General features: G+C 43.5%; 1 protein-coding gene across 4 annotated transcripts in view; it reads left to right on the forward strand.

Annotated features, from left to right (window-relative positions):
• Positions 1-22,767, forward strand: part of TDRD3 (tudor domain containing 3) — a 314,042-nt gene that overhangs the window by 200,048 nt on the left and 91,227 nt on the right. For all 4 annotated transcript variants that reach the window (XM_084632730.1, XM_084632729.1, XM_084632731.1 and 1 more), the window contains 3 exons: positions 18,400-18,471; positions 20,656-20,805; positions 21,597-21,737. In XM_084632730.1, the coding sequence (XP_084488856.1) occupies positions 18,400-18,471; positions 20,656-20,805; positions 21,597-21,737 (363 nt within the window). The remainder of the gene's footprint in view (positions 1-18,399; positions 18,472-20,655; positions 20,806-21,596; positions 21,738-22,767) is intronic.

Genomic DNA, 22,767 nt, shown 5'->3' on the forward strand with positions numbered 1-22,767 from the left:
TTTAATCTTAAAGCCAGATAGATCTTTTGCCCCCACTGCTTCCCTTGGAAGGCTATTCCAAAACTTCACTCCTCTGATGGTTAGAAACCTTCATAGAATCATAGAATCATAGAATATCAGGGTTGGAAGGGACCCCAGAAGGTCATCTAGTCCAACCCCCTGCTCGAAGCAGGACCAATTCCCAGTTAAATCATCCCAGCCAGGGCTTTGTCAAGCCTGACCTTAAAAACCTCTAAGGAAGGAGATTCTACCACCTCCCTAGGTAACGCATTCCAGTGTTTCACCACCCTCTTAGTGAAAAAGTTTTTCCTAATATCCAATCTAAACCTCCCCCACTGCAACTTGAGACCATTACTCCTCGTTCTGTCATCTGCTACCATTGAGAACAGTCTAGAGCCATCCTCTTTGGAACCCCCTTTCAGGTAGTTGAAAGCAGCTATCAAATCCCCCCTCATTCTTCTCTTCTGCAGGCTAAACAATCCCAGCTCCATCAGCCTCTCCTCATAACTCATGTGTTCCAGTCCCCTAATCATTTTTGTTGCCCTTCGCTGGACTCTCTCCAATTTATCCACATCCTTCTTGAAGTGTGGGGCCCAAAACTGGACACAGTACTCCAGATGAGGCCTCACCAATGTCGAATAGAGGGGAACGATCACGTCCCTCGATCTGCTCGCTATGCCCCTACTTATACATCCCAAAATGCCATTGGCCTTCTTGGCAACAAGGGCACACTGCTGACTCATATCCAGCTTCTCGTCCACTGTCACCCCTAGGTCCTTTTCCGCAGAACTGCTGCCTAGCCATTCGGTCCCTAGTCTGTAGCTGTGCATTGGGTTCTTCCGTCCTAAGTGCAGGACCCTGCACTTATCCTTATTGAACCTCATCAGATTCCTTTTGGCCCAATCTTCCAATTGGTCTAGGTCCTTCTGTATCCTATCCCTCCCCTCCAGCGTATCTACCACTCCTCCCAGTTTAGTATCATCCGCAAATTTGCTGAGAGTGCAATCCACACCATCCTCCAGATCATTTATGAAGATATTGAATAAAACCGGCCCCAGGACCGACCCTTGGGGCACTCCACTTGATACCGGCTGCCAACTAGACATGGAGCCATTGATCACTACCCGTTGAGCCCGACAATTTAGCCAGCTTTCTACCCACCTTATAGTGCATTCATCCAGCCCATACTTCCTTAACTTGCTGACAAGAATACTATGGGAGACCGTGTCAAAAGCTTTGCTAAAGTCAAGAAACAATACATCCACTGCTTTCCCTTCATCCACAGAACCAGTAATCTCATCATAAAAGGCGATTAGATTAGTCAGGCATGACCTTCCCTTGGTGAATCCATGCTGGCTGTTCCTGATCACTTTCCTCTCATGCAAGTGCTTCAGGATTGATTCTTTGAGGACCTGCTCCATGATTTTTCCAGGGACTGAGGTGAGGCTGACTGGCCTGTAGTTCCCAGGATCTTCCTTCTTCCCTTTTTTTAAAGATTGGCACTACATTAGCCTTATTCCAGTCATCCGGGACTTCCCCGGTTCGCCACGAGTTTTCAAAGATAATGGCCAGTGGCTCTGCAATCACAGCCGCCAATTCCTTCAGCACTCTCGGATGCAACTCGTCCGGCCCCATGGACTTGTGCACATCCAGCTTTTCTAAATAGTCCCTAACCGCCTCTATCTCCACAGAGGGCTGGCCATCTCTTCCGCATTTTGTGATGCCCAGCGCAGCAGTCTGGGAGCTGACCTTGTTAGTGAAAACAGAGGCAAAAAAAGCATTGAGTACATTAGCTTTTTCCACATCCTCTGTCACTAGGTTGCCTCCCTCATTCAGTAAGGGGCCCACACATTCCTTGGCTTTCTTCTTGTTGCCAACATACCTGAAGAAACCCTTCTTGTTACTCTTGACATCTCTGGCTAGCTGCAGCTCCAGGTGCGATTTGGCCCTCCTGATAACATTCCTACATGCCCGAGCAATATTTTTATACTCTTCCCTGGTCATATGTCCAACCTTCCACTTCTTGTAAGCTTCTTTTTTATGTTTAAGATCCGCTAGGATTTCACCATTAAGCCAAGTTGGTCGCCTGCCATATTTACTATTCTTTCGACTCATCGGGATGGTTTGTCCCTGTAACCTCAACAGGGATTCCTTGAAATACAGCCAGCTCTCCTGGACTCCTTTCCCCTTCAAGTTAGTCCCCCAGGGGATCCTGGCCATCCATTCCCTGAGGGAGTCGAAGTCTGCTTTCCTGAAGTCCAGGGTCCGTATCCTGCTGCTTACCTTTGTTTCCTGCGTCAGGATCCTGAACTCAACCAACTCATGGTCACTACCTCCCAGATTCCCATCCACTTTTGCTTCCCCCACTAATTCTACCCGGTTTGTGAGCAGCAGGTCAAGAAAAGCACCCCCCCTAGTTGGCTCCTCTAGCACTTGCGCCAGGAAATTGTCCCCTACGCTTTCCAAAAACTTCCTGGATTGTCTATGCACCGCTGTATTGCTCCCCCAGCAGATATCAGGAAAACTAAAGTCACCCATGAGAATCAGGGCATGCGATCTAGTAGCTTCCGTGAGCTGCCGGAAGAAAGCCTCATCCACCTCATCCCCCTGGTCCGGTGGTCTATAGCAGACTCCCACCACTACATCACTCTTGTTGCACACACTTCTAAACTTAATCCAGAGACACTCAGGTTTTTCTGCAGTTTCGTACCGGAGCTCTGAGCAGTCATACTGCTCCCTTACATACAGTGCTACTCCCCCACCTTTTCTGCCCTGCCTGTCCTTCCTGAACAGTTTATAACCATCCATGACAGTACTCCAGTCATGTGAGTTATCCCACCAAGTCTCTGTTATTCCGATCACGTCATAGTTCCTTGACATCACCAGGACCTCCAGTTCTCCCTGCTTGTTTCCAAGGCTTTGTGCATTTGTATATAAGCACTTGAGATAACCTGTTGATCGCCCCTCATTGCCAGTATGAGGCAGGAGCCCTCCCCTCACAGACATTCCTGCCTGTGCTTCCTCCCGGTATCCCGCTTTCCCACTTACCTCAGGGCTTTGGTCTCCTTCCCCCGGTGAACCTAGTTTAAAGCCCTCCTCACTAGGTTAGCCAGCCTGCTGGCAAAGATGCTCTTCCCTCTCTTCGTAAGATGGAGCCCGTCTCTACCCAGCACTCCTCCTTCATGGAACACCATCCCATGGTCAAAGAAACCAAAGCCTTCTCTCCGACACCATCTGCCTAGCCATTCGTTGACTTCCACGATTCGACGCTCCCTACCTAGGCCTTTTCCTTCCACGGGGAGGATGGACGAGAACACCACTTGCGCCTCCAACTCCTTTATTCTTCTTCCTAGAGCCACATAGTCCGCAGTGATCCGCTCAAGGTCATTCTTGGCAGTATCATTGGTGCCCACGTGGAGAAGCAGGAAGGGGTAGCGATCCGAGGGCTTGATGAGTCTCGGCAGTCTCTCCGTCACATCGCGAATCTTAGCCCCTGGCAAGCAGCAGACTTCTCGGTTTTCCCGGTCAGGGCGGCAGATAGATGACTCAGTCCCCCGGAGGAGAGAGTCCCCGACCACCACCACCCGCCTTCTCCTCTTGGGGGTGGTGGTCGTGGAACCCCCAACCTCAGGACAGCGCATCTCATGCCTTCCAACCAGCGGAGTCTCCTTCTGCTTTCTCGCCCCAGACATATCATCTGGTCCACTCTCCGCAACGATACCTGTGGAGAGAACATGAAAGCGGTTAGTTACCTGTGTCTGTGTTACTGGAACCCGGACATTCCGCTTACCTCTTCTGGAGGTCACATGTTGCCAAGCTTCTTCACTGGTCTCTTGGCTCCTCTGTGCAACCTGCTCTATATCTGTAGAGCTTTGTGCCCCTAGAAGCCTATCCTGAGTTTCGTCCAGGAAATCCTCAGTTTCCCGTATGCAACGCAGGGTTGTTATCTGTTGCTCCAGAACTTCAATCTTCTCTTCCAATATGGAGACCAGCTTGCACTTTGTACAGACAAAGTCGCTTCTGTCCTGTGGAAGAAAGACAAAGGGCTTCGTCTAATTTCAAGTCTAAACTTCCTGGTGGCCAGTTTATATCCATTTGTTCTTGAGTCCACATTGGTACTGAGCTTAAATAATTCCCCTCCCTCTCCGGTATTTATCCCTCTGATATATTTATAGAGAGCAATCATATCTCCCCTCAACTTTCTTTTAGTTAGGCTAAACAAGCCAAGCTCCTTGAGTCTCCTTTCATAAGACAAGTTTTCCATTCCTCGGGTCATCCTAGTAGCCCTTCTCTGTACCTGTTCCAGTTTGAATTAATCCTTCTTAAACATGGGAGACCAGAATTGCACACAGTATTCCAGATGAGGTCTCACCAGTGCCTTGTAAAACGGTACTAAAACCTCCTTATCCCTACTGGAAATACCTCTCCTGATGGATCCCAAGACCACATTAGCTTTTTTCACAGCCATATCACATTGGCGGCTCATAGTCATCCTATGATCAACCAATACTCCAAGGTCCTTCTCCTCCTCCGTTACTTCTAATTGATGCATCCCCAGTTTATAACAAAAATTCTTGTTATTAATCCCTAAATGCATAACCTTACACTTCTCACTATTAAATTTCATCCTATTACTATTACTCCAGTTTATGAGGTCATCCAGATTCTCCTGTATGATTTCCCGGTCCTTCTCTAAATTGGCAGTACCTCCCAGCTTTGTATCATCCGCAGACTTTATTAGCGCACACCCACTTTTTGTGCCGAGGTCAGGAATAAAAAGATTAAATAAGACTGGTCCCAAAACTGATCCTTGAGGAACTCCACTGGTAACCTCCCTCCAGCCTGACAGTTCACCTTTCAGTAGGACCCGTTGTAGTCTCCCCTTTAACCAGTTCCTTATCCACCTTTCAGTGTTCATATTGATCCCCATCTTTTCCAATTTAACTAATTCCCCATGTGGCACGGTATCAAATGCCTTACTGAAATCTAGGTAAATTAGATCCACTGCGTTTCCTTTGTCTAAAAAATCTATTACTTTCTCAAAGAAGGAGATCAGGTTGGTTTGGCACGATCTACCTTTTGTAAAACCATGTTGTATTTTGTCCCATTTACCATTGACTTCAATGTCCTTAACTACTTTCTCCTTCAAAATTTTTTCCAAGACCGTGCATAATACAGATGTCAAACTAACAGGCCTGTAGTTACCCGGATCACTTATTTCCCCTTTCTTAAAAATAGGAACTGTGTTAGCAATTCTCCAATCATACAGTACAACTCCTGAGTTTACAGATTCATTAAAAATTCTTGCTAGTGGGCTTGCAATTTCGGGTGCCAATTCCTTTAATATTCTTGGATGAAGATTATCTGCGCCCCCCGATTTAGTCCCATTAAGATGTTTGAGTTTCGCTTCTACCTCGGATATGGTAATATCTACCCCCATATCCTCATTCCCATTTGTCATGCTACCATTATCCCTAAGATCCTCTTTAGCCTTATTAAAGACTGAGGCAAAGTATTTGTTTAGATATTGGGCCATGCCTAGATTATCCTTAATCTCCACTCCATCCTCGGTGTTTAGCGGTCCCACTTCTTCTTTCTTTGTTTTCTTCTTATTTATATGGCTATAGAACCTTTTACTATTGGTTTTAATTCCCTTTGGAAGGTCCAATTCTACTTGACTTTTAGCCTGTCTCACTTTATCCCTACACGTTCTGACCTCAGTAAGGTAGCTTTCCTTGCTTTCCTCCCATCTTCCACTCCCTGTATGCTTTGTGCTTTTTCTTAATCACCTCTCTGAGATGCTTGTTCATCCAGGTTGGTCTACAACTCCTGCCTATGAATTTTTTCCCCTTTCTTGGGATGCAGGCTTCCGATAGCTTCTGCAGCTTTGATTTAAAGTAATCCCAGGCCTCCTCTACCTTTAGATCCATAAGTTCTTCAGTCCAATCCACTTCCCTAACTAATTTCCTTAATTTTTGAAAGTCAGCCCTTTTGAAATCAAAAACCCTAGTTACAGATTTATTTTTGTTAATCCTTCCGTTCAGTTTGAACTGAATTAGCTCATGATCACTTGAACCAAGGTTATCCCCTACAATCATTTCTTCTATGAGGTCCTCACTACTCACCAAAACCAAATCTAAAATGGCATTCCCTCTAGTCGGTTCAGCAACTACTTGATGAAGGAATCCCTCAGCTATCACATCTAGGAAAATCGGAGCCCTATTATTATTACTAGCATTCGTCCTCCAGTCTATATCTGGGAAGTTAAAGTCTCCCATGATCACGCAGTTTCCATTAGTATTTACTCTATTAAAAACATTAAAAAGGGCTCCATCCATATCCAAATTAGATCCCGGCTGTCTATAGCACACCCCAAGCACTATCGCAGGGGCAGCTCTAATAGTTTTCTTCCCCAATGTAATTTTTGCCCAGACGGACTCTGTCTTATCCATTCCATCGCTTCTTATTTCTTTACATTCTACCTCATCCTTGATATACAATGCTACTCCACCACCTTTACCTTTATTTCGGTCTTTCCTAAACAGAACATACCCTTCAATACCTGTAGTCCAGTCATGACTGCTATTCCACCATGTTTCTGTTATCCCTATCATATCTGGTTTCACTTCCTGCACCAGTAGCTCTAGTTCCTCCATTTTGTTACCTAGGCTCCTTGCATTGGTGTACAAACATCTTAATTTTTGCTGTTTGGCCTCGCTCACATTCTGTACCCTATTAGGCACGGTCATTCTACAGCCAGTATAACCTATTAGACTGTTAACCACACTGCCCTTCCTCTTTATATACATTCTCCTACCCATGGCTGTATCCTTTCTTTCTTCGTTTTCTTCCCTCTCAATGCTAAAATCTGGCGTGGAGATTACCTGGACATCTCCCCCAGATTCCTAGTTTAAAGCTCTCTTAATCAGTTGAGCCAGCCTCCATCCTAGAAGTCTGTTTCCTTTCCTACTCAGATGAAGTCCATCCCGAGAGAACTGTCCTCGGTCCATGAATGTTTGTTAGTGGCCATACATCCCAAAGCCCTCCTTATCGCACCACTGCCTAAGCCATCTGTTAATAGTCATAATCTTATCACATCTTTGTTGCCCTTCTCTAGGAACAGGCAGAATCCCACTAAAGATCACCTGAGCCTCAATTTCCTTAAGCGTCTTCCCCAGCCTAGCATAGTGTCCCTTAATACTTTCCAGCAAGAATCTAGCCATATCATTTGTTCCCACATGAAGGATAATTAGGGGATTCTTTCCTGCTCCCTTTAGGATCCTTTTCAACCTCAGGTCTACATTCCATATCTTAGCACCTGGAAGACAGCACACCCTTCTATTCTCTGGATCAGCTCTGATTACAGGCCTGTCTATTCTTCTCAGTAAAGAGTCCCTGATCACATAGACCTGCCTTTTCCTGGTGATGGTGCTATTCTCCACTCTATCCCCTGTTCCCTCTGGCTGCAAGTTCTTTCCATTCCTATTCTCCCTTGTAATCCTCTTCAACCCATCCTGTATCCTCCTAGGGCTCATATTTGGTGTAGTCTCCATTGACTCTTCCCTTTTCCTATAGGACTAGCCGCTCTTCTCTTCTTCCTTGACCTTCTACCTACAGCGACTACCTGCTGAGCCCCTTCTTCATTTTCCAACTCTACAAACCTGTTCTTGAGCTCTATTTCTCCTTTACTAGCACGTCTTTTCCTCTGCCTGGTTCTTTTAGTCACATGCTTCTACTGACCACTTTCCTCACCCAGTCTCCCCTCAGAATTCCTTAGCCCTGCTTCCATCTGCAAGTCTGAGCTTTTCCCTTCGATACCTCATGTCTTTGCTCCATAATCTGCTCAGACTCCTTCCTAAACTCAACCAGACTTTCCACCTGCATCTCCAAACCTCAGATCTTTTCCTCCATCAGCTCTATCAGACAGCATTTAATGCAGACAAAACTCTTACCGAGTACCCCCTCCAGGATCATGTACATACTGCAGCTTCCACATCCAGTCATCTTCATTGTGTCTTCCACTACATGGGTCACTCCCACTTCTGCCTCTGTATCTGTCATAGCCTTCCCACCTAAATCCTGTTAATCTGGGAAACACAAACCATTCCAAAACACCAGCACCCACAGCAAAACCAAATCCCAAACAAGTACCACAATTCAAACTCCCCTGTTTACAGCTCTGTTTGCTGGCTCCTGTGCCACTGCCTGACTGGCTGGCTACCTTTATAGGACCCCTAGTCAGAGAAGCCCCGCCCCCTAATCAGGGCTCAGCTTCTCTCCCATCACAAAGCCCCTACAAGCCTCTCCACGTACAAATACTACCAATACAAAACCAAATACAAATACCTTCTCCTCCAACAGAACTCCCACTCAAACTCCCCTGTTTACAGCTCTGTTTTCTGGCTCCTGTGCCGCTGCAGCTGGAGGATGGTCCATATGGATGCTAGTAAATTCTGCTTTAGGTGATGAGTGACAACATTTGATGGGTCTGTATATATTACATAATATAGACACACATAGAGAAATTCATAATAACAAAGAAGTGGGAGGGACGGACTTTATGATGGGTAGGTGGCGTGCAAACTGCTGAGCAGATATGAGCCTCTCCTTTTGTTGTATGAATGTATTGGAGTGTTCCTTTATAATTACTAATCTCAGTGGAATAATCCAAGCACATCTGGTAGGGTGAAGGAGCTACAATTAAACATTTTGAATTTTTTTTGAAAAACGAGAAGTTGTAGTAGCTCTTTTAGGAACAAATGCAGATGCTGGGTTTTTTTGAGTGATGTCCATATTGTATTCAACGGAGGGGTTATGCACGTGCACCATGTGTCCGGAGCTGGAGCTTTTGGAAATAGTACTGTTCAGCAGTCCACACATGTACCGCCTTGTGGTTTTGCCCGAGGCGATAGAGAATGCAGCGAGCCACCGGTTTCTCCAGTTCCTTTTCACTGACACATGGTCCAGGTCGGAGCTTCTACTCTCCTATCAGCCTTGTGACCCACTTTCCAAAATTTTACAAGAGTATCCTTAGTACTGTCCATACACCAATGCCCATCCTTCTGACCCTCTTTTAGAGGCTGCCTCAAACTCTTTCTGCCAGCATGGAAAGCCATAACAATGGACAAGTGGGTCCTAGATATTATCTAGGGTGGCTACGTCATAGAGTTTACAGCGATGCCCCCATATTGCCCTCTTCCTCGGTCCACATGCGTGCAACACGCACGCAATGACTTCCTCCAACTAGAGGATGACTCCCTGTTGCGGAGGGGAACTCTGGAACTAATCCCAGTTCCCTTTCAGAGAACAGGGTTCTACTTGAGATACTTCCTAGTCTCTCTCCCCTCCCACCCCCCAAATGGGGGATGGGCACTGATATTGGATCTTTGATGCCTCATCTGTTCGATTTCCAAACCAAGATTCTGCATGGTCACACTTGCAACAATCATTCCCTCCCTAGAAAAAGGCATATGGTTTACAGCTTTCGATATGCAGGATGCCTACTTCCATATTGATATACACCTGACAAACAGAAGGTTCCTGAGGTTCAAGGTGGGACCTCAGCTTTTTCAGTACAGGGTTCTACTGTTTGACTTACCACTGCCCCACGAGTGTTCACAAGTTTTCTCAGTGGTGGCAGCTTATCTCAGACGTGACAGGATCCTCATTTTTCGCTATCTGGATGACTGGCTCATAGCACCACAGTCAAAGAAAAGACACAGGAATTGATGTCCCAACTGCTTCTACCCCTCTTCTCTCTGGGGCCCAGTGTCAACATCGAATAATCAACTTTATGCCATAACACAATCCCTGGAGTTCATAGGAGCTTGCATAGATGAGACTTCCACACAAACTTATCTACCATGGGAAAGATTCCATACAATAAGGGAACTAAATACGTTGGTGACTTCCAATCCTTCCTATGGCCAAAATATGCCTCGCTCTCTTGGGACATATGATGACCTGCACATACGTCACGCCCTTCGCTCACATTTATCTGCACCACCTTCAACTCTGGCTACAAAGGATCTACTCATCCATGCATCAACCTATTCACACTCTGGTATGCATGCCACCAGAATTCTCTCCTCATTACAAGGGTGGATGAACCCAGTATAAGTCTATTCGGGAATGACCTTCCTCCCATCCGCAACCACCATGACCATCATAATGGATGCGTCCCTCATGGGTGACTGCATGACACAAGGCACCTGAACAACATGGGAGTTCCGGATGCACATAAACATATTGGAACTCCGGGCAGTATGCAAAGTTTGCCAGGCATTTTTGCCAAACATCCAGGACTGATATGTACTTGCCATATCAGACAACACTACTGCAGTCTTCTATATAAACAAGCAAGGGGGAAACGAAATCCCGAGCTCTGTATACGGAAGCTATATGCCTGTGTGAATGGTGCATCATGCAAAAAATTGTTTTGACAGCAACCTAACTGACTGGCACCCAGAATGTGATTGCTGATGCTCTCACAGAAACTTTGCAACCAACCACATATGGGAATTGCATGACTCTGTAATGGCAGACATCTTTGGCTGATGGGAACCCCAGCAAGTGATCTTTTCAAATCCCACAACAACACCAAATATAACCAGGATTGTTCAAAGGGAGGAATTGGAGCCCAATCACAGGGGGATGCCCTAGTCATTGATTGGTCAGGCAGCATGAACTCTGCCTTCCTCGCCTTACCCTCATAGCATGAATAATCCATAAAATCAAATGAGAGAAAGCAACAACCATTCTGATCTCCCTTTTCTGGCCTCACCAATTCTGCCTCCTGCTTCTCCTCTGCATTTCAAAGCACCCTTCACTCGCACTTCAGGCATTCCCGGCGCTACTGACTCAACACAATAGCATATTCAGACTTCCAACCTGCACACTGTTCAACTAATGGCTTGGTTTTTGGATGGACACCACCACTAGCTCAGGAGTGCTCTCTGGCAGTGCAAGATGTCCTTTCAAGTAGCAGGAAAGATCATAGAATATCAGGGTTGGAAGGGACCTCAGGAGGTCATCTAGTCCAACCCCCCTGCTCAAAGCAGGACCAATCCCCAATTAAATCATCCCAGCCACGGCTTTGTCAAGCCTGACCTTAAAAACCTCTAAGGAAGGAGATTCTACCACCTCCCTAGGTAACGCATTCCAGTGTTTCACCACCCTCTTAGTGAAAAAGTTTTTCCGAATATCCAATCTAAACCTCCCCCACTGCAACTTGAGACCATTACTCCTCGTTCTGTCATCTGCTACCATTGAGAACAGTCTAGAGCCATCCTCTTTGGAACCCCCTTTCAGGTAGTTGAAAGCAGCTATCAAATCCCCCCTCATTCTTCTCTTCTGCAGGCTAAACAATCCCAGCTCCCTCAGCCTCTCCTCATAACTCATGTGTTCCAGTCCCCTAATCATTTTTGTTGCCCTTCGCTGGACTCTCTCCAATTTATCCACATCCTTCTTGTAGTGTGGGGCCCAAAACTGGACACAGTACTCCAGATGAGGCCTCACCAATGTCGAATAGAGGGGAACGATCACGTCCCTCGATCTGCTCGCTATGCCCCTACTTATACATCCCAAAATGCCATTGGCCTTCTTGGCAACAAGGGCACACTGCTGACTCATATCCAGCTTCTCGTCCACTGTCACCCCTAGGTCCTTTTCCGCAGAACTGCTGCCTAGCCATTCGGTCCCTAGTCTGTAGCGGTGCATTGGATTCTTCCATCCTAAGTGCAGGACCCTGCACTTATCCTTATTGAACCTCATCAGATTTCTTTTGGCCCAATCCTCCAATTTGTCTAGGTCCTTCTGTATCCTATCCCTCCCCTCCAGCGTATCTACCACTCCTCCCAGTTTAGTATCATCCGCAAATTTGCTGAGAGTGCAATCCACACCATCCTCCAGATCATTTATGAAGATATTGAACAAAACCGGCCCCAGGACCAACCCTTGGGGCACTCCACTTGACACCGGCTGCCAACTAGACATGGAGCCATTGATCACTACCCGTTGAGCCCGACAATCTAGCCAGCTTTCTACCCACCTTATAGTGCATTCATCCAGCCCATACTTCCTTAACTTGCTGACAAGAATACTGTGGGAGACCGTGTCAAAAGCTTTGCTAAAGTCAAGAAACAATACATCCACTGCTTTCCCTTCATCCACAGAACCAGTAATCTCATCATAAAAGGCGATTAGATTAGTCAGGCATGACCTTCCCTTGGTGAATCCATACTGGCTGTTCCTGATCACCTTCCTCTTATGCAAGTGCTTCAGGATTGATTCTTTGAGGACCTGCTCCTTGATTTTTCCAGGGACTGAGGTGAGGCTGACTGGCCTGTAGTTCCCAGGATCCTCCTTCTTCCCTTTTTTAAAGATTGGCACTACATTAGCCTTTTTCCAGTCATCCGGGACTTCCCCGGTTCGCCACGAGTTTTCAAAGATAATGGCCAATGGCTCTGCAATCACAGCCGCCAATTCCTTCAGCACTCTCGGATGCAACTCGTCCGGCCCCATGGACTTGTGCACATCCAGCTTTTCTAAATAGTCCCTAACCACCTCTATCTCCACAGAGGGCTGGCCATCTCTTCCCCATTTTGTGATGCCCAGCGCAGCAGTCTGGGAGCTGACCTTGTTAGTGAAGACAGAGGCAAAAAAAGCATTGAGTACATTAGCTTTTTCCACATCCTCTGTCACTAGGTTACCTCCCTAATTCAGTAAGGGGCCCACACTTTCCTTGGCTTTCTTCTTGTTGCCAACATACCTGAAGAAACTCTTCTTGTTACTCTTGACATCTCTTGCTAGCTGCAGCTCCAGGTGCAATTTGGCCCTCCTGATATCATTCCTACATGCCCGAGCAATATTTTTATACTCTTCCCTGGGCATATGTCCAACCTTACACTTCTTGTAAGCTTCTTTTTTATGTTTAAGATCCGCTAGGATTTCACTATTAAGCCAAGCTGGTCGCCTGCCATATTTACTATTCTTTCGACTCATCGGGATGGTTTGTCCCTGTAACCTCAACAGGGATTCCTTGAAATACAGCCAGCTCTCCTGGACTCCTTTCCCCTTCAAGTTAGTCCCCCAGGGGATCCTGGCCATCCGTTCCCTGAGGGAGTCGAAGTCTGCTTTCCTGAAGTCCAGGGTCCGTATCCTGCTGCTTACCTTTGTTCCCTGCGTCAGGATCCTGAACTCAACCAACTCATGGTCACTGCCTCCCAGATTCCCATCCACTTTTGCTTCCCCCACTAATTCTACCCGGTTTGTGAGCAGCAGGTCAAGAAAAGCGCCCCCCCTAGTTGTGTCCTCTAGCACTTGCGCCAGGAAATTGTCCCCTACGCTTTCCAAAAACTTCCTGGATTGTCTATGCACCGCTGTATTGCTCTCCCAGCAGATATCAGGAAAATTAAAGTCACCCATGAGAATCAGGGCATGTGATCTAGTAGCTTCCGTGAGTTGCCGGAAGAAAGCCTCATCTACCTCATCCCCCTGGTCCGGTGGTCTATAGCAGACTCCCACCACTACATCACTCTTGTTGCACACACTTCTAAACTTAATCCAGAGACACTCAGGTTTTTCTACAGTTTCGTACCAGAGCTCTGAGCAGTCATACTGATCCTTACATACAGTGCTACGCCCCCACCTTTTCTGCCCTGCCTGTCCTTCCTGAACAGTTTATAACCATCCATGACAGTACTCCAGTCATGTGAGTTATCCCACCAAGTCTCTGTTATTCCAATCACGTCATAGTTCCTTGACATCACCAGGACCTCCAGTTCTCCCTGCTTGTTTCCAAGGCTTTGTGCATTTGTATATAAGCACTTGAGATAACCTGTTGATCGCCCCTCATTCCCAGTATGAGGCAGGAGCCCTCCCCTCACAGACATTCCTGCCTGTGCTTCCTCCCGGTATCCCGCTTTCCCACTTACCTCAGGGCTTTGGTCTCCTTCCCCCGGTGAACCTAGTTTAAAGCCCTCCTCACTAGGTTAGCCAGCCTGCTGGCAAAGATGCTCTTCCCTCTCTTCGTAAGATGGAGCCCGTCTCTGCCCAGCACTCCTCCTTCATGGAACACCATCCCATGGTCAAAGAATCCAAAACCTTCTCTCCGACACCACCTGCGTAGCCATTCGTTGACTTCCACGATTCGACGGTCCCTACCCAGGCCTTTTCCTTCCACGGGGAGGATGGACGAGAACACCACTTGCGCCTCCAACTCCTTTATCCTTCTTCCCAGAGCCACGTAGTCCGCAGTGATCCGCTCAAGGTCATTCTTGGCAGTATCATTGGTGCCCACGTGGAGAAGCAGGAAGGGGTAGCGATCCGAGGGCTTGATGAGTTTCGGCAGTCTCTCCGTCACATCGCGAATCTTAGCCCCTGGCAAGCAGCAGACTTCTCGGTTTTCCCGGTCAGGGCGGCAGATAGATGACTCAGTCCCCCGGAGGAGAGAGTCCCCGACCACCACCACCCGCCTTCTCCTCTTGGGAGTGGTGGTCGTGGAACCCCCAACCTCAGGACATCGCATCTCATGCCTTCCAACCAGCGGAGTCTCCTTCTGCTTTCTCGCCCCAGACATATCATCTGGTCCACTCTCCGCAACAGTACCTGTGGAGAGAACATGAAAGCAGTTAGTTACCTGTGTCTGTGTTACTGGAACCCGGACATTCCGCTTACCTCTTCTGGAGGTCACATGTTGCCAAGCTTCTTCACTGGCCTCTTGGCTCCTCTGTGCAACCTGCTCTATATCTTTAGAGCTTTGTGCCCCTAGAAGCCTATCCTGAGTTTTGTCTAGAAAATCCTCAGTTTCTCGTATGCAACGCAGGGTCGTTATCTGTTGCTCCAGGCCTTCAATCTTCTCTTCCAATATGGAGACCAGCTTGCACTTCCACAAGATGCCTGTATTGAGTCAAATGGACGCATTTCATTTCCTGGGCTACATGACAGGGCCTTGTCTCCAGAGTGGCATCCCAATACTCTTGGATTATTTACTCTTTCTGAGGGACTCAAGGCTGGCCCTCAATTCCATCAAGGTGTATTCAGCTGCCATTTAGCTCTTTTCACCCACTGGTGGATGGTCAATCCATTTTTGCCCACCCCCTACCTGTATGATCCTGGAAGGGCCTTTTTTGAAAATACCCCTCCCCCGCTTCAGCCTATTGTCCCCTAATGGGACCTTAACCTCGTCTTCACCTCATTGATGACCACCACCTTCAAACCTATGGTCTCCTTCTCTCTATCTCTCTTTTTAATGAATGTTGCTTTCCTCATCACCATTACATTGTCTAGGAGGATTGGCAAACTGGGAGCCATGGTGGCTAACCCGCTCTTCATGACTTTCCGTAATGACCAGGTCTCTCTCTGCCTTCACCCCAAGTTTCTACCCAAGGTGATTTCCCAGTTCCACCTCAATCGAGCCATACATTTACCTACCTCCGAACAGTACTACTTTCAAAAGCTCTGGCTCCTGATGCATGGCGCATGTGCAAAACCCCTCAGTGGAATACAGATGGGAACCACACATCCCAAAGAATCTCCAGTTACAGGTCAGCAATTTTGTTTTTAAAATAATTGTGTGTGTTGTCAGTTTGATATTCCATATATGCAGGAGGGAGTTTCATCAATTTCCAAAGTAAGTTCCATAATGGAGCAGATCTATTTCTTCTAATATTCTGCCTATTGCAATAGCCAATATCGCATGCCTCAGATGAGAGAGTCAAAGTCCTATATTTCACTTAATTGTGAAGTTATTTACCATTGGGGTGGTATTTCTTTTGTTCCCAGAAGATCATCTTAATCAGAAGTAATTATAGTATTTATAGTCCTTGTAATTGTATCTTAGCCAATGTAACCACATGAACTATTTTTATTCCTATAAATGAATAATCCTTTTGTGAATCTCACTAAACTTATTTACTTCAGTGATATATCTTGGATCAGTTTTTTTCACAGACACTCCTTATGGCCCTGATTTATTAAAGCACTGAAATAAGTGCTTAACATTTAGCATGTTCTTTAGTGCTTTCATGAACAGGAATGCTTTCCTGAAGCAGGCCCATAAGAAGAAGGGGGAAGTGGCTAATTCCTATTCCTTGATATTTTGTAGTATTGTTAGCACTATTAAAACCACTGTCGCAATTCACCCCAGAAGTGGCTGAATTGCTTTGAGGATGAAATTAAATATTTTATATAGATAGTAATTTTTAAACGCTCATGAAAGGCCCCATATAAATAATTTTTTATGCAAGATACTGTGTAATTTTCTTTTTACTGTTTTAAATTATACTAGTCTTATGGCTTTCAAAGCCTTGTTATTTTTGTGTTCTTGGAAAGGGCATATAGGAATGTCCATTTATGTTCGATATTATGTTGATGAGAGCATAGTGTAAACATCTATATAGCTACTGTTTATTGGTATATGTCTATTATTTCTTCTCATGTGTGTCCTTTTTAAACTAAGTAGTCTTTTAAATCTCTCATTTTATGAAAACAGTTCTTTTCCTGAAATATACATTTGCCCCTTTTCTAGAGCTTTCTTGTTTCTGCTAAGTTTGCAGCTGAGTATAGTCAAGCCTCTGCTGTAATTTATTTGGAAGTAGGGAGAAGGTGGGGCTGTATAAGGCTGTGTCGACACTTAAAATGCTACAGCGCTTCAGCGTAGACACTCACTACAGTGACTGTAGGATTTCCCGATCGCTGTAGGTAATCCACTTCCCTGAAAGGCGGGGGTAGCTAGGTCAGTGGAAGAATTCTTCCATCAACTTAATGCTGTCTACAACAAGGGTTAGGTCAACATAGCTGTCTCTCTCAAAACCGTGGATTTTTCAAACCCTTGAGAGATATAGCTGTGCTGATGTAAGTTTTCAGTGTAGACTAGCCTTATTACTTTGCGCACAGTAATGTCTTCCACTCAAGGATCTCAAAGCACTTTATACATATTAATTCACAAACTCAACAAGGGAGATAGTATTTGCATTTTAATGATGGGCAAACTGAAATACAGAGAAGTTATGACTTCTCTAAGTTTATATGATGAGGCTAGGTCTACACTATGACTTTCTGCTGGCATAGCTATTAGAGCTAGGTGAAATTTTTCAAACAAGTAGTCAGTTCTCTGAAAAATGCAGTTTTGGTTGACCCAAAACTAATCTTCTCTCTGTCTGATTCAGAGAAGGGATTTGAATCCACACCTTCTTCCGCCTAGCTGAGTGTCTTAATCATCAGGCTATAGAGTTGTTCTCACTCTCTATCTTTGGCCGAGTGAATATTTAAATATTTATACAAAATGGAATAGCGTCAACCGGAGAGATGCAGAACAGAATAGGCCCTGATCCTTCAATGAGCTCTGGACAGACAAGCCCCTTTTGTACATTGTACATTTTTGTCAGAACTAAATGAATAATTATAGTAGTAAATTCTTAATGTAAGTGTTAGAAATATAGAGTCATAGAGATTGATGCCGGAGGGGACCACCAGATCATGTAGTCTGACCTCCTGCATATGACAGGACACCAAAACCACCTAGAACCCCACACAAAACTCAGCAACCTAAATTAGATCAAAGTAGTATAGTAGTGATTATAGTACTGATTTCTAAATAATTTTTTTGAATTAATGAAAGTGAAATAATTGACTGTTCACTTCAGATTACATCATTTCATATTATTTCATTAACATTTGGTGTTTACCCTAAAAAAATCTACAGACTGCTCAGTTTATATTAATTTATTTTTATAGCTCATGTACAGAAAATAGTTATCAAAAATTTAATTTTTCAGTTACTAAACACCCTGTACTGCTTTGTGGTGCAGTAAAATAAATACCCTTTCCAGCAAGTGTTCCCTATTAAGTTAGACAGCTTTTTCTTTTTATATGGTATGCTGAAGATCAGATAATGTATGCACAGCTTGGAAGCTGCGTTAGTGTCAATTTGTATTTCTCACTCGAGTCTTTCCTTTTCCTGAAATTAGGTGTGGGTTGGTGTTGAACTTGGGGGTGAAGAGGTGGTAAGTTACACATCTGGTATGATTGTGGTTTCAGAAATCTACATCAGAGGGTTAGCAGTGAGGTATATCAGCTGCCACTCTTTTCATATTCTAGCTTCATCTCTCTGTTTTAGGATACAGTGCATAGGTTGCTACTGAATGACTAGCTAATTCTTATGTTGTGAAGGACTTTGCTTTTGAAAAAATTTACCTTATCTAAGTGATATTGATAGTAAAGGGCCTTTCCTGTTTGAGGTTGATAAAAGGCATAAAGGAAACATTTTTATAATGTTCAGGAATTTTTTATCTTGCTACTTCCATTGACTTCCTAAAATACTGAGACGTTTGTCAGATAACCTTGCCATGTTTTCATTTGCAACTTGTTAATCAAAAGCTGTTTTTTTAAATTTTACAGAGTTTATCAAAACACAATAGAAGTAACATTGGAACAGAAGGTGGACCACCCCCTTTTGTGCCATTTGGGCAGGTATAGTAGTCTTTTTTTTTTTTTTTTTTACACTTTTGACCTTGGTATAGATGTAATCAGGATTAATATTTTGTAAAATAATTTTAAAATCATAATGACTAGAAGTTCTATTGTTAGAATGGATAGAGTGACTATTTTCCTAACTAATAGGAAATGTGAAATCTTTATTTTAATACATTCTTTTTGATTTTTCAAGATAACGCACTTTTTTACGTGTTTTCAAAATGTTAGTTAAATGCTTACCACTGTGGCAAATTGATTCTTTAGATAATTCGGAATATTGCTGATTCCAACACCTCATAGATTTCAAGTCATGATCAAAATTGTCCCTTTACAATTAAAAAAAAATAAAATCCCAAAACACCCTGAAAATAACTTAAAATGCAATCTAATGGCTATTGAAAGTGTGTGTGGGAAAGAGAGATTACTTTTCAGTATATTTGACCTTGGTAGATTGAAGTCAGGGGTGTCAGGCTCTGATCCTTCATAAGTAACTGAAACATTTTGCCATAGACACCATGGCAGATATCAAGGCTAACATTCAATACATTGTCCAAGATAATACTGGCTGTGGACAATGAGGAAATTGTGTATTATTTTTATGACTATCATATGCCCTGCAGTTATCTCTGATATTAGCCTGCCTAACTGCCAAGAGTTAAATTAAAAGAGACCGTTAAGGGAGAAACCAATGGAAAATGAAACAATGACACACATGAGAGTCCTGGAGGAAACCAAGGAAAAGCTTTTTATTGGGGAATACCCCAAATGACTCATCCAGGCTTGGATGGTCTACTCTTAGGCTGAGCCTAAGATCAAAGGGAATCCTAAATATAAGAAAAAATGCTGTCCTTGGGAAAGAGGAGTGTGAGAATGGGTTGTGAGCACATGGAAGCTGACACCCAGATTGGCAGAGATAGGGGGAGTATGCTGTGAGCGGGACAGGTTCACTGATGTGAGTAATCTGCACCTCCCAGAGCTACTGATAGGCTAAATTTTTAGAAGGAAGAGCACATCAGATCTTTCATTCTATTAACTCATTTAGGAAAATGCTTTATGCCTTTGAGGAATGAACATATAATGCTTTGTTTTGAAGACACTGCTTTGTGTCACTGTTAATATACGCTTTCACTGGCTCCCAAATGGAAACTCTTACAGGAGCCAAAATTGGATTGTTAACGTAGTTATGAGCCAGTGGGACTGCAGCCTAGAGATCTAGTCTGTAAGTGGTCAAACGTGAGGTTCCACCCAGAATTAGGTGCAGAAGGCCCGGTCTGTCACCTAAGAGATGCATTTGAGGGGGACTAAAAAGAGGTCTGAGGCACAGTTTGCCCTGTAGCCATGTCTCTGGCTGACTGCTTAATTATTTCTGTTCAGACCACAATATCTTGGACCCCTAAAAATAAAATAAATAGTATCTAGTTGTGTCTCTGTGAATTCCAGATATTTCACAGGAGCAGGCTTGGACTTCAGGTTATTTATTAAGATCCCTAGTAACTCCTGCAATCAATCATGTGATGATACTGGTGGATCCTTGGATACCTGCCAAAGTACTGAACTTGATCAACCCATCATCCAGGGAATTGTTCAACACTAGTTATCTTTGAGACCCGATAACTCTAAGTGGTTGGCAAATACAAAATGCTGCTCCACTATCAGATATCTGGTGTGTATGTGAGTCAAAATATACAACTTTAGGGGTGCCTAAAGTTAAACACTTAATAGATTTTAGAGGTGTTGTGCATCCCCAACTCACACAGAAGACAATGGGATTTGCTTTAATACCTCTGATGATCATTTTTATTTAGAGGTTTACCTAATGAATTTATAGCTAGCGCCTGTGAGCCAAGTTCAAAAATTTTAACTTTGGCTTTTGAAAACTTCCCCTTATAATTTTTCTTGCCACATTTCCCTGGCAACTGGATCTTCCATCCTTGGAGGGTTAGACTGTGTGCCAAAATTTTGATCCCCTCCTCCTTTACTAGAGGTGAAAGTTTGAAAGCCACTTTCTCCCATGGACCAGACATATGTTGTAAACCAAGATGTTTAGTTGTCCTAACTGTATATTTTTTGTGATTAACTCTTTTCAAAAGTTAATACTCTAATGAAATATGAATATTTTGTTCTGTAACTGAAAATAGAAAGGAGAGAGTAAATTTCTGTAATACTGCTTTTGTGTTACAGAAATGTGTGTCTTCTGTGCAAGTGGACAGCAGGGAACTTGATCAGAGAAAGACTCTGCAAATGATGAGCACTGCTAAGCCTGTTGGAGACAATGATGAATTTGAAAAACAGAGAACAGCTGCTATTGCAGAAGTAGCAAAGAGCAAGGAGGTTAGAATATACATTTGCTACAGTATTTTACTTATTGTACTTCATTATTTTAGTTTTTTCAAGTATTTATTTCCTTAATGTGAGTCACATTATGGTGTCTGTTTTCGTAAGTTCCTTTGTCTTCCAAATATTTAGAAAAGGGAGAACACACATCATATTTTCAAAGACTCATTGCCTTAGATTTTTTATTTTTCTAAAGAGGTAATATGATGTAGACTGACCACAGAATATTTTCTTTGGATCTAATTTTGACCTAACCAAGTCTGCTAAAATATGATGAATTTTATAATTCAGTTTGGTTTATGCAGACAGTACAATTTGAGTAAGCAAAACTTGCTTACTCGGTGGCCTGTATTGAAGCTATTTTGATGCTGAGATTAAGGTAATGGTATTAAATTCAACCACTATTTCCAACTCCCAAAAAACTTTGATTCATTATGTTCGGTAATGTTGAATTGTATGGAACTTAACATGTTTAATCCTTGGGTTATTTTATATCCTTCCTTACACTTTTCCATTTAATTTTATTTTTATGATTTGCCTCACAGTAACTCATAAAACTTAAAATTATATCACTGTTTTTACAGCCTCGCCTGGACATAGGGGAGAAGGGAAATTCTAGCTAGTAAATTACTCTGTTATTTTATGGAAATTAACATTTTATTTGTCTATATAAAGGATAACGATAAACATTTAGGTACCTGAGATTTACTGCATTTTTCTGTAGCATCTTAAAGGTTATTTTCCTAATTGTGTTGTTTACTGAAGGTTTTTTCCCTTCTTATCTAAAGACCAAGACATTTGGAGGAGGCGGTGGCAGTACTAGAAGCAATCTTAATGTGAGTGCTGGAGGGAATCGAAACAGGGAAGTGTTCCAGAAAGAAAAGATAACAAAACCTGAGGGGAAAAATGAAGGTGTCTATCGTGAACTGGTAAGGCTGAGGATCTAAATGGAACCTTAAATATCAGTATTTGACATGTAGACTAAAAACTATGAGAGAGTGGATTTTCCTTCAGTTTCTCTAAAAGGTTGTATAGATTTCTGTATTTTACTCTCTGTTGAGATTGGTTTATTTTCATGGAATACCTAACTCATGGAGGATACAATTAATCAGGCTGTATATTGCAACTGAGTAGAAACTCTCACAAAACAAAAAATTGTAACGTTTGTGTGATAGGCTCATTACAGTAATATTTTTCTCTCTTGAATTTTAAAATAAATGCAGCAGTTTGCAAGTTGAAGTAACTTAACTGTTATAATCAATGGCAATTTTATATCACATTTTAAGACTATTTTCCTTCTGGATTAGTATTAGTTTATCATCAAAAGAATATGCTTACTGTTTCGTGTTTAAACCATGCAGTGAAGTACTGCTTCTGCTATTTTAGCTGGTAATGAAAGAGGGAAACTCCTGTTAATTCTCATCCTGGAACCCCATGCTGTCTGGGTCACAAATAATGTCTCTCGTTTTGTAAGATGGGGGCCGCTGGCAGGAGGCTCAGAACTATCCATTTTAATTCAAAACAATATTTTCAAATCTATATCACAGTTACTTGGTGAGAAGTTGTCAAGGTTCCTTCCCCACTCTGAACTCTGGGGTACAGATGTGGGAACCTGCATGAAAACCCCCTAAGCTTATTTTTACCAGCTTAGGTTAAAACTTCCCCAAGGTACAAACTATTTTACCTTTTGCCCTCCCCTAACCCTACACCCCCTTTCCTGGGGAAGGCTTGATAAAAATCCTCACCAATTTGCATAGGGGAACACAAACCCAAACCATTGGATCTCAAGAACAATGAAAAAGCAATCAGGTTCTTAAAAGAAGAATTTTAATTGAGGAAAAAGTAAAAGAATCACCTCTGTAAAATCAGGATGGTAAATACCTTACGAGGTAATCAGACTCAAAACATAGAGAATCCCTTTAGGCAAAATCTTAAATTACAAAAAGACCCAAAAACAGG

The sequence above is a fragment of the Lepidochelys olivacea genome, assembly GCF_965140295.1.
Source record: "Lepidochelys olivacea isolate rLepOli2 genome assembly, chromosome: 1".
Taxonomy (NCBI): Eukaryota; Metazoa; Chordata; order Testudines; family Cheloniidae; genus Lepidochelys; species Lepidochelys olivacea.